The sequence below is a fragment of the Arachis duranensis genome, chromosome 7 (assembly GCF_000817695.3).
Source record: "Arachis duranensis cultivar V14167 chromosome 7, aradu.V14167.gnm2.J7QH, whole genome shotgun sequence".
Taxonomy (NCBI): Eukaryota; Viridiplantae; Streptophyta; class Magnoliopsida; order Fabales; family Fabaceae; genus Arachis; species Arachis duranensis.
This window is the reverse complement of record NC_029778.3, coordinates 69448993-69461717: the sequence shown is the minus strand read 5'-3', so window position 1 is coordinate 69461717 and position 12725 is coordinate 69448993. Positions and strand designations below refer to the sequence as shown.

The 12725-nt window shown below is 36.5% G+C and overlaps 1 protein-coding gene across 2 annotated transcripts; it reads left to right on the top strand.

Annotated features, from left to right (window-relative positions):
- The first annotated feature begins 6244 nt into the window (after positions 1 to 6244).
- LOC107458583 (uncharacterized) lies at positions 6245 to 12464 on the top strand. Of its 2 annotated transcripts, XM_021127743.2 has the most exons (7): positions 6245 to 6495; positions 6584 to 6647; positions 8704 to 8896; positions 9190 to 9263; positions 10733 to 10888; positions 11984 to 12076; positions 12253 to 12464. In XM_021127743.2, the coding sequence occupies exons 1-7, from the start codon at positions 6303 to 6305 to the stop codon at positions 12374 to 12376; spliced, it is 897 nt and encodes a 298-aa protein (XP_020983402.1). In that variant the 5' UTR covers positions 6245 to 6302; the 3' UTR covers positions 12377 to 12464. The 2 variants fall into 2 exon arrangements, with proteins under 2 accessions (XP_020983402.1, XP_015932292.1); XM_016076806.3 differs by lacking the exon at positions 11984 to 12076 and having other exon boundaries at positions 6249 to 6495.
- Positions 12465 to 12725: the final 261 nt, after the last annotated feature.

Here is a 12725-nt window from a genome sequence, read left to right as displayed (position 1 = left end):
TTCTTGAGTTGGAGTCTGATAGGGAAGCTTTATCTGAGTATATAGGTAATAGATGACTAGATTTTTTAATTTGTCATTTTGTTGTAGGTTTCCTATTTGATGTATATTTGTTATATTGCAGTTGCGAAGGCTCCGAAAGTAACTTCAAGTGGTTTACGAGCTTTCTTCCATACTGAAAACATTGAGAAGCAAGGTTCTAGTAGTCAGGTTAATGCGGAGAAGGGTGCAGAGGTAGATCAGCCGTCACCGGTTAAAAAGGTTAACTATAAAAGAAAAAGGGGAGAGGGTAAAAAGGAGAAGGGTGCCGAGGATAAGTTTGGTGGAAAGGAGGTTGATTTGGAACAAGTGAAAAGGTTTACTGATAACCAGAGGAGTCTTCACAGGTATAGAGGTGATGAAGATTTGACATCGGTTTGGAGTGAGCACTTCCCTTTTTCCATGGTGGCTGACAAGTACGGACAAAATCCTTCTGATGTTAAGCTATTGCATGGGTGGGTGACACTGGTGTTGCGCAATATCTTCAGGTATGTTTGTCTTTGCATCAGGTATAAACTTTTTGTGCTTTTGTTTTAAATGTTGTGCTATGTTGATTTGCTAGGTTATGGGTGCTCGGCTGATGTACATTGGTCGGACTCAGGAGCTTAAGTGTGCTCGAGATTCATTTAACAAGGCGGCTGTTAATCAACTGATACATGAGAACTCGGAGAATGGAAGGAAACTTCGTAATGCTCTGGACTTGCTAAATATGCTGGAGGAAAAGATAACTTCGGCGAATGGTGTTAAAAAGAAGCTTGAAGAGGAGAAGAGTGCCTTGGAGGCAAGGTTAGTGGTTCTTGCTGCTAAGAAGAAACAGTTGGAAGCTGAGAAAGAAAACCATAGCCTTGAAATGTTTGCCGCCGGTTTTGATAGGGCGGTGGAGCAAGCCAAGCTCTTGGCTTCTGAAGTAGACCTGTCTTCAATGGACCCTTGAAAAGTTGTTGTAGATGGTCAGATAGTGGACAATGAGGATGATGAGGATGAGGTGCAGGGTGAGAACCCGGATGCTCAGTGAATCGTTGTAATAGATTAGTGTTTATTTTCCTTGTGTTTTGGAACTGTTTGCTTATAGCAAAAACAAAATTGTGTAGTTATTTTGATTTGGAATTGTGGGCTTATAGTACTTAGCCAAAAGTATTTGGTGATGTTAGAGTTTGATTACATGTTTAAAATACATGTTTGGTGTGTTGTATGATTTTCTTATATGAAAATCCTTTTTTGAATGCTCATCCTATGAGTTATTGATGTTTATTGATAGTACTTGGCTGGATAGGGTAGAAAACGAAATGCATAAATGAGTTATATTTGTTGCATTGTAAAATTTTGACGATTGTAAAGGTGCGGGGTGGTGTGCCTCATTAAAACCTTTCCAGCAAAACCCTCCTTAGGGATAAAATCTGGTAGTAGGAAAAAGAGTGCATTACCATGTCCGACTTATAGACTAACGGTAATACAGCTTTAAAGAAGGAATGTTCCAATTGTTTTGTAGGACAGTACCATCAAGTATTTGAATTTTGTATGCTCCTTTGCCGATGACTTTGTATATTTGGAACGGTCCTTCCCAGTTGGCACTTAGCTTGCCATGTCCTAGTGGTTTTCGTACATTTTCTATTTTCTGAGAACGAGGTCGCCCTTTAAGAATGTCCTCGGTTTGATGTTCTTATTGTATTTTCGAGCTATAGCTCGCTTTGTAGCGAGTTGTTGCAGTGTTGATTTGTTTCGATCCTTTTCGATGAGATCAAGCTCGGTTCTTCTGTTTTGAATGTTGTCTCCCTCGTTGATGTTCTCGGTCATGGGAGATTGTAGTGAGATTTCAATTGGTAGCATGGCATCACATCCGTATACCATTCTGAAAGGAGTTTCTTTTATTGATGATTGTTCTGTTGTGTTATAGCTTCATAGTACTTTTGGGATGAGCTCGGCCCATTCTCCTTTGGAATCTTCGAGTTTCTTCCTGAGTCCCTGTAGAATAATCTTATTGCCAGCCTTAGCTAAGCTGTTAGTTTGTGAATGTTCTACAGATGAGAATTGTTGAACTACGTTGAAGTTTTGTAAGAATGTTGTGAAATTTTTATCTATGAATTGTCTACCATTATTAGTTATAATGGATTGAGGAATACCAAATCGGCAGAGTGTGTTTTTCCATACAAAAGAAATCATTTTTTCAGAAGTTATTTTTCCCAATGGTACTGCTTCATCCATTTTGTAAAATAGTTAATAGCAAAAATTAAAAATTTAACCTGGCCCGGTGCAGGTGGGAAAGGTCTAAGGATGTCCAGCCCCCACTTATTGAATGGCCAGCTTACCTCGAACGCGTGTAACTACTCAGCTGGATTATGAATGACTGGTGTATGACGTTGGTAATGGTCACAATGTTTAACCTTATACATGCAGTCTTGTTGCAATGTTGGCCAGTAGTAACCTGCTTGGAGGATCTTGGAGGCTAAGATTCGTCCTCCTATGTGCGTTCCACAAGGCCTTCGTGAACTTCATTCATTACCAATTTAGCTTCTGCCATGTTCAGGCATTTTAGAAGAGGTATTGTAAAACCTCGCTTGTATAGTTCGATGCCAAGTAGTGTGTAAAAACTGGCTCTTCGTTTGAATTTTCTTTTTGTTTTGGACGCTATCGGGTATATGACCTATTTGTAGGTAGTGTATGAAAGGTTGTCGTCAGTTTTCTTCCTGTGAGATACTCGAAATTGTTGTTAGCAAAACACTAGGTTCGTTAAGTGTTAGTTGAGATAATATAGATGTTTTAGTTTGACTTCTGGTTGTTGCTAATTTTGAAAGGATATCTGCTCTATCATTTTATTCCCGAGGTATATGAAAAATTTCAAATTTTTGGAAACCCTGGACAAGGTTATTAACAATAGCATTGTACTTTTCCAATAGTGGGTCTTTTACCTGGAAGTTACCTGTTACTTACTGTACCATAAGTAAGGAATCACATTTGACGCGCAGTTGTGTTATGCCTATTGTGTGGGCTAGCTTCAGTCTTGCTATGAGTGTTTCATATTCTGCTTGATTATTGCTTGCATGGAAGGTGAATTGTAAGGACTATTCTAAAGTTGTGTCATGTTCATCCTCAAGCAGGATTCCTACTCCTGATCCTTTGTTGTTTGAGGCTCCATCAACATATAGTGTCCATATGCTCTCTGTGGGATTAGATTCTTCTGAGGTGAGTTGTGCGATGAAATCGACCAGCACTTGAGATTTTATTGCTCCTCGGCTTTGGTACTACATATCGTACTCAGATAACTCAATCAACCATTTAATCAATCTTCCAGCCAGCTCGGGCTTTGTCAGAATTTGTCGAAGGGGTTGTTCTGTTCTGACAATGATTGTATGATTCTGGAAGTAGTGTCTCAAATGCCTGGTCGTTGTTACTAAGGCCAAGGTGAGCTTTTCTAGTTTTGGATATCTGACCTCGGTGTGTTGGAGGGATTCGCTGACAAAGTATATTGAATGTTGTTGTTTTCCTGTTTCTGTTACCAAGACAGAACTGATAGCATGGTTAGTAACAGATAAGTATAGATATAACGGTTTACCAGGCTTTGGTGTTTGTAGTATGGGCGGTTCTGATAGTATTGTCTTAAGCTCAGTGAATGCTTCCTCACACTCCTTGGTCCACTCAAATCTTGCTTGTTTTCTCAGTGTCCTGAAGAAGTGATGTGCTCGATGTGCTATACGAGGTAGAAATCTGGCCAGTGCTGCTAGCCGACCAGTTAGTTGTTAGACCTCTTTTACCGTCTTGGGGCTTCTCATGTTTAGGATTGCTTGACATTTTTCAGGGTTGGCTTCAATACCTCGGCAGGTGAGCATGAAGCTGAGGAATTTCCCTCCTTGCACTCCGAAAGCGCATTTTTTAGGATTGAGTTTCATGTTGTATGTGCTGAGTTGTTGGAAGATCTCTTTCAAATCATTTATGTGATTTGCAGCATTTAGTGTCTTTGCTACCATGTCATCAACATAGACTTCTATGTTTCGGCCAATTTGATTTGAAAAAATTTTGTCCATCAGCCTTTGATATGTTGCACCTGCATTTTTGAGTCCGAAGGGCATGACCTTATAACATAAATTACCATTGTCAGTGATAAAAGCAGTCTTATCTTGGTCAGCTGAATACATTAGTATTTGGTTGTAACCAGAATAGGTACCCATAAAACTTAAAACATTGGAAACTGGAGGAACTATCAACAAATTTAATGCATGTGAAGGGGTATGCGTCCTTTGGACAAGCCTTATTAAGGTCTGTGTAGTCCACACACATCTTCTACTTACCGTTGTTTTTTCTTACCATTACCACGTTAGCTAGCCAGGTGGAGTATCTGAGCTCTCTTATGAACCTGGCATTGATGAGCTTTTCGGTTTCTTCTAAGGAGGCTGCTTTTTTATCTGTGTCGAGGTGTCTTTTCTTCTGGGCTATAGGTTGGATAGATGGATTGATTGCTAATTTGTGACAAATTACGTTGGGATCTATCCCTGGCATGTCAGCTGGGTCCACGCGAATAGATCAAGGTTTCGCCTCAATAGCTTGGTCAGTTGTTCTCGTTCCTCGTTATTCAGTGTGTTACCGAGGTATGTATATTTGCCCTCCTCTGCTGTTAGTTAGACCTTTCTGAGGTCGTCTGTTGGCATCAGTCGTTCTTGGTGATTGGTCCGAGGGTCTAGGTCAGCCAATGGGGGTAATTGTTCTGAGTTGTATACTGCTTGGACATACTGTTGCTTGGGTCGTCCTGAGTATTTGTTTTTCAAGCTAGCGTTATAGCACTGCCTGACTTCTTTTTGGTCTCCATGGATTGATACGACTTTATTATCCTGCTAGAAAAACTTGACACACAAATGCACAGTGGAAATAATAGCATTGAATGCATTCAAAGAGGGTCTGCCTAGAATTATGTTGTAAGGACTTTTGCAATCAACTACTAGGTATTGTATATCCATAGTTTTGCAGTCAGGATAGTTTCTGAGTATGGTCTGTAACCGGATATATCCTCGGATAGAAACTCGCTCACCTGAGAAACCTACCAGTTCTCCGGATGATGGTTGTAGGGCTTTTTCACTTAGCTTCATCTTCTAAAACGTTGAGTAGAATAGTACGTCTGCGCTACTCCCCGGATCCATCAGGATTTTCTTTACCAATGGCTCTCCAACCTGCGCAAAGATAACAACGGGATCGTCGAGATTGCGTCGGTTGCCTTATAGTCGTTAGGTATCCCCGGTTTGTATGGTTGATAGGTTGAGATGAGGTTGATGCCGTCATGGTCATCATAGCTCGGTAGGATCTCTTTTTGGCCGAGTTTGTACATCCTTCTCCTGTAAAACCACCAGAAATGCAATTTTTTATTCTGTGAGGTGGATTAATATCACTGTCTACCTTTTTCCCTTTATCTCGGGGATTGTCAGTCGTTTTGGGTTGTTGGCTGAGGTCTTCTGTGTTTTGCTTTTGTCCTCAGCTTTCGATATATTTGTCCAGTAGGTCTTGGCAGGCTAGCTTTTCGAGGAGATCTTTTGCTATTACAAATCATCTGTGGTATGTTCGTACTTCTGATGAAAAGTGCAGTATTTAAATTTGTCTACATATCGCTGGTCTTGGTATGTGCCAGCCCTGTTCAGAGACTTGGTGAGTTTTGAATGCATGATGTCTTTGATGATGTCTTCTCTTTTGGATCTAAGAGGTATAACGTGTGTAGAGTGAATGACATACCTGAGGGAGCCTGGGGTTCCCTTTTATATAGGTGATGGTGATTATCTTATTTTATCTTATTCGGTTAAGATAGAAGGGATATTTGAGTTTGATTGTTGGTTAGGAGCGCTAGTGGACCGGTTTCAGACCTTCTAGAAGAGCGATGTGATTCGGACCCGGATAACCGGATTCGGTGATCATTCCGGACGTGGAATTTATGGACTGAATCCGTAGCACAACCTAAACAAGATTATTTTAATATTAATATATCAATATATAAATAATTATGAATTTATTTATAATTTTATATATTATTTTATTATAATTGGATTATTTCAAATAAACTAGTTGAACTTCTAAATTAATAAACTAATAATAAAAATAATTTGATCACCAATTCGGTTTTCAAAACCTTACATAGGAGATCATTTGATTTGAATGACCGAACGATTGGATTGTTGGTCCGGTTCTTAGAAAAATTGGTTTAGTCGAATAAATTTTGTTTTACTTCGTGTTTGGATTTAAAAATATTCAAATTACACTGGTTTGAACTTTGTAAGTAAGATTAAGTCTGACTGATGTCATCCCTTAGATTCTGCTTCACTTCTCTTACAATATGCTCTCCCCGCACTCTCTTGGCCATTCCCCCTCAAAGGATCAACACCTTTTGTTGCTGCGCGAAACCCTCTAGGCAAAATGACTTCATTTCTGAGGCCAATGCCCTTCAATCTTCTCCTCCTTCTGCTTCGCCAAAACATTCTCCTTTTTTTGGTAACCGTTTTCCTTTTTAATTTCAATTATATATTCAAGTTGAAATATGTGGGAACTCAGTTGCATAATGTTGTGCCTTTGTTTTCAGGAATGGATGATACTTTGGTGAGCTATCTGTGTGGCAAGAAGAAGGCAACAGACCTTGCTCACATGTATGTCGAATGTTGTTCTTTTATCATAGGGGTCCACGGGTTAGGTTCAATATTTTCTAATGGAATAATTGTCCGCAAAAAATCCTTTAGGGAGCTAACTTGGTGATTTGCATAATTTCATTTATATGTTAATGGTATTTACGAATATGTTTCAATCATATCCGTTCTTTTGATGAACAATGGGGAAAATAACCATTTTTGCTAATGTGATATTACGAGTGAATGAATTTATATGTTAATGGGCATGCGGGGTATGCAATTTAATCAATCAGTATAGTCCCTCTCTCCCTCAGAAGTCAGAATCCGTTACTAGTCAATAAATTGGAGTTCATGTATCAACAGATTTTTTTCTTCCATTTGATCTAATTTCAATAATTCTCTTAGCTGCTTTCATAGGTGCAATTGTTGTGGCTTGCCGGTAAGAGATTTTCAAACTTGCAAAAAAGAATTCTTTTATTTTTCTTCAGTTATTTCGATTTAATTCTTAATAAATGTAAAAAAAGTGTTTATGTAGAAAATAATATTTTGGATAAAGTATACTTTTTGTTCCTGAAGTTTAGTAAAAGTTTCAAAAATATCCCTAAGTTTTATTTTGTTTCAATTTTGTCTCAGAAACTTTCAATTTGCATCAAATATACTCTTGAGGGCTAAATTTTTAAAAAATTTAAGACCAATCTAACAATAATGCATGAAAATTATGCTTGATTTGCTTGTGTTGATGGTTGTTCTTATGAAATTGTTGTTGAATTGGTCTTAAATTTTTTGAAAAAATAGCTGTCAAGGGTATATTTGATGCAAGTCGAAAACTTTTGGGATAAAATTGAAACAAAATAAAACTTAGTATTTTTAAAATTTTTGTCAAACTTCAGGGACAAAAAATATACTTTACCCTAATATTTTTTGTGTCCTTAGATGGTGAAGGGAAACACATTTTTCTAATTCTTGTTCCTGTCCCCACTAACCAAGTGCATACTAAGGGAGCTTATATGTTTTTCTATAATTAAAAGTCGATATTGTATCTCAAATTTTATAAATTCCTCCGATTGCTCTGCTTATTGATTATGGAAAAAACTGCACTTATGTGTTTGCCTTTTTGGTATTCAATTTTTAGTTGATATTGTTTCTTTTTAGAAAATGGTGAGTCTAAAAGTCTCAACTTTTAATATATGGAGAATACATATTGATACTCCTATTTTGATAATGCCACTCCTTTTTTTATAAATTAATGCAAACATACAATACAAGAAAATAATGTATGGAGTGGAGTGACATTATTTAAATTAGTAATGGTAATATCATCACCCAATATATGCTGTATTGATTTCTCTCTCATACCATATCAGCTCTATTTGAATTTTGCAATAAAAAGAATTATGCAAAAGTGCAAAACCATGACTTTTTTATTTCAATGTAATAGATATGCAGACTTTTTATTGGTTGGTACTGGTTATTTGTGTGAGAGTTGTGCTTTGTTGAGATCCATGGTGTACGAGGAAATAAAGAGCTAAGACTAAGTGCAAATTGGAAATATGAAATTGATTGCTAGGGACTTGGGTATTATGGGGTGCCCAAAGTCCCAAGTCAGGTAGTATAGGATGGTTGATGTTATATTTGAAGAGAGTGGTTCTTCTCTCTTAATAGCTTGCCTTTAAGGTGTGGTTTCCCACTTTCCTTAGATACTTAACATTGATAAAATGAGAAAACGTGTGCACTACAAGTGAAGCAAACCATTTATATTTTATAGCGTATGAAGTAGAACAAGTTTCTAGCTAACGAACTAATCTACTAATATCTCTAATATGCTTGAAGTTGATCAAATGCTCCACTTGCATAAACTAATCTAATAATTTGCAGAAGCATTCTATTTATTCCACTTTTGAGTGCTACTGTTATTTAGCTTATAGTGGAGCTTAGGTTTTAGCTAGAAAGTAATCATGAACATTGCTTGTTAAAGGACTCTCGTGGCATCCTATTGTATTGTTTTCACTTTGCAACTTGCAACCCTATGGCATAAATTTTGTTACTTCTGCTACTTACCATTCATTCTTTGTTCCAGGGTATGGAAACATGTTGTCCAGAAGGGAGACACAGTCCTAGATGCCACTTGCGGCAACGGCTTTGACACCTTGGCAATGCTCAACTTGGTTGCTGATGATTCTCGAAAAGGTTATGTATTTGCATTGGATATTCAGAAAGATGCTTTAGATAGTACTTCTATCTTGCTTGAAGAATCACTAAATCTGGATGAGGTGAGAACTGAAAATAAGTATAAAGTATTTTCAGCTCTGGTATAAATAAGTTGGCTATATTTCATCCAAAAAAAAAGAGGCTATATATTATACAGACAAATTTGTCCAGATAACATTTGGTGCTGCTTCAAATTATTCGGTCTCAGTTTTATGTGCTTTTCTTTTATTATTATATTTGAAATTCTTTTGTAGGGTATGACTGTATGTTATTTAAGTATTTAATACTTTTAATTTCAATGTAATTAATTTAGCAAAAATTATGATCTATGTAACTAATTGCAAAATATATGCAGAGACAACTTGTCAAGCTAGTCAACATCTGTCATAGTAAAATGGAAGAAGTGGTTCCAAGGAATGCCTTGGTTAGGTACTCACTTTCCCTAAACTCAATTCCTATGTTCACATTTTGTGTTTAGAAACTAATGGTTCTACACAGTTGATGTAATTGAATTAGTTTAATTGTAATCACCAAAATCTAAAATACTTCATTCAATAGGTTGTGTTTGTGAAATGAATTCCTAATTACTCTGCAAATCTTTTGCTTCTTTTTCCACGCCACCAAACCAGCACCTCACATACACACACTAAATTTTAGCCTTAGGTCCAAGTTGGTCTCATTTGAATGAATCCTATCTCAAAATCTATCTCAAAATTTGAACACAATGAAATATATAAAGATTTTTTCGATCATACTATTTCCACAAGCATTTTTGGATGGTAGAGTCTATGGTGGCTTTCAATAAATATGGTGGCTATGGTAGATTTACAATTTTGGCAACATTTAGAAAGTGCTATTAAAATTAAAGTAATACTCTTCAAATATTTGAAAACACTTATTAGTTTGAAACTTAAAAGTAAAAAATGTTGCAAAAATATAAAAAGCATGACGTTAATTTTAGCAACATTTTTAAAGGGTTACCAAAGTTGTATAGCTACCGTAGCTACCATAATGATAGCCATCATAGCATGCACTTTCTCAGATTTGGGTTGGTAAATGAAGAAGCTATGTCAACCATTGAATCTTAATCTATTCAAAGTGTTCTACTGTCACTTTGCAAATGCTAGTATTTAAAAAGCCTCATGCTATTTAACCAATATATTATACATAGGTTTCCTTCATCAATAACTATTATGATTGTCACTGTATCAAGTATTTTTTCAAATCCAATCCAAGTATTGTACTTTTGTTAATTTTAGTATTCCTAACTTCAGCAGTGAAGAGGAGAGACAAATAAAATAATATAAACAGATATTCGTTTTCTTTATGATGATATGGTCTCACTAATTGTGAAAGAAAGGGGGATAGTTTTGACAAAGTTGCTCTGCCACCAATGAAGTGGTGATCCTAATGGTGGTGGGTTGAGATAAGGAACTGATGAATAGTATTATAAGAAAAAAGATATTAAAAAAAGGGCACCATGAGGGGTCTAATGGTGTGGGATTTAAGTTGTATGCATAAGATCCGAGGTTCAAATCTCATTACTATCATTGTATCCAAAAGGGAGAGAGGAAAGGGAAAAAAAGATAAGAAGGAAGGATGTGTGGTTCTTTCCTTTCTGCGTTCCACTCTGACGTCATATGAGTAAAACTAAACATTTTTTTATAGGATCGGATGGCCTAAGATTGTATGTTAAATTACTATTTTCTCATATTTCCATGAGATGTGAAAGGAACTTTTGGTTTATCAGTGTTATATTCTTGAACTGAATATTATTAATGTGTAATCTTGAATATCAAGTCCACTTATGTACTTACCATGTTTTAGAAGCACTTATCATGGTGGTCACTTTTAAAGCTGTGAGCTCTATCTTAATGTGCCACAATACTTCCTTTTAGGCTTGTTGCCTTCAACTTGGGTTATCTTCCTGGTGGCAAAAAAGAAATAATAACAAGGCCAGAAACAACTTTTCTGGCACTGGAAGCTGCAGAGAGAATTCTAATGCCAGGAGGGCTTATCAGTATTGTGGTTTATGTTGGGCACCCTGGTGGACGGTAATATTCCTGTCTCTATAGTTTGTTTCCATGTTGAATTTTTTTGTAAGGCACGATATGCTAATTTGGCATCAATATCTTAACTGTATCTGTCTATCTGAAGCATGATTCGCCTCGGCGAAGTCTTGAACATTTCAATAACCAATAGTTAAGTTATTTTGAAGTAATTAAGTTCAATTAATGTTTGACAAGTGCAGCCATCTGCTCTGCTTCCTCGAAAAATTTCAGTAGTGATTTTGACTAGATAATCCTTTTATAAATTCTCTTTTTAGTCTCATCCACTGTTCATTACCTTAGATTGCAAAAGTAACCATGAACATGTATTTTTTAGCACTGGGCTTTGAAGTTTCAATACCTTGTGGGATAATTCAGTTTCATTGGGTCAACAATTTGGTTTTTGGATTTTCTTAGTGCTTTTGCCACTCTACTATAGGTAGCAGTGGGACTGTTATGGGTCCTGCTCGGTACCTACTGTATACTGCAAACTTGCAGGTCGCGTTCGCATGTGATGGCTGGCGAGGTTCTTTCGGTACCTAATGATGGAACCTCGGAACCTCATCAGCCAACGAGTGTCCTTACTCTAATGGTCTGCTTAAGAGATAGTAGTGGGAACTCTTGAATTTTCCAACTATTCAATGCCTTAGCTTAAAAATCTTACTATTTTTGTTAAACATTTCCTACTCTCGGTTTTCTTAACTAGTATTCTTAGAAAATTAGAGTATTGATTAACAAAACTCTTAAATAATTCTTGTATGAAAAAAAAATTACATGAACAACATATGTTGCTTGGCCTTAAACAATGCTTATTCGCCCTTTAGTCATTACCATCGCTTCGCTTCTCATTATTTGGTTCTCCTCTCTTTACATGTTATTCCTTCGTTCCCAAAACAGTATTTTTCACTTTGTAAATTCTTTGAAAAATTAATATATTTTGACAATTCTTTTAGGAGAAGGCAATAGTTTTTTTTTTTGTTTTTTGTTTTTTTGTTTTTTTTTTTTGTTTTTGGGAAAGAGAGGAAATAGTTATTGTTCTTTCTGCAATAAGGAGAATGCTCATTCATCTATAACATGGACTTATATGTATAATATATTCAGAAAGAAAGCCTTGGAGCAACAAATAAGTTGTCTCCGTGTGACCTTAAAGTCACATGTTCATGCAGTGGAAACAATCATTGATGTAATTATCAGGTTAGGCTGCTTACTTTATACCCTTTGGATGTGACCTTTCTGTGAGTAACGCAGGATACTTGTGACCTTTCTGTGCGTTACCCTAAGCTGCCGCTTTTATTATATGTATATTGTATAACATATTACGTAACTAACAGACATACTTTTCACAAACACTGATGTTTTTATATGTGCAGGGAGGAATTGGAGGCTGTTGAAACTTTTGCTGCGAGAATGCCTGTTGAGAATTGGATCTGCTGCAAGCTCCGAATGGTAAACCGACCGTGTGCTCCTGTACCAATTTTTTTATTCCGAAGATAATTTGAATATCTCATGATTTCTTGAAAGGTTCAGTCATGGACATTTATTTGAGTATTGCTGTATAAACACTCGAGTTTGACCGTCAAAACTGTTGGATTTTTAGTTTAGTTTTCAACTTCAAGTTTTCAAAAAAATAATAAAATAAAAGAATAAAAAATGACAGACAAAGTAAAGAAATACAATTGGATCTCGAAAAAGCCGAGGTCACACCCTCACAGGCAGTCACAGACTCGGGATCTGCACCATGGAAAGGACTTGGGTTCTATGGACGCACATGAGGGTAATAGATAGAATATCATGTACCTATTATTCTTTAGGAAGTATTTATTAGTAGTTAACTAAGAGAAAT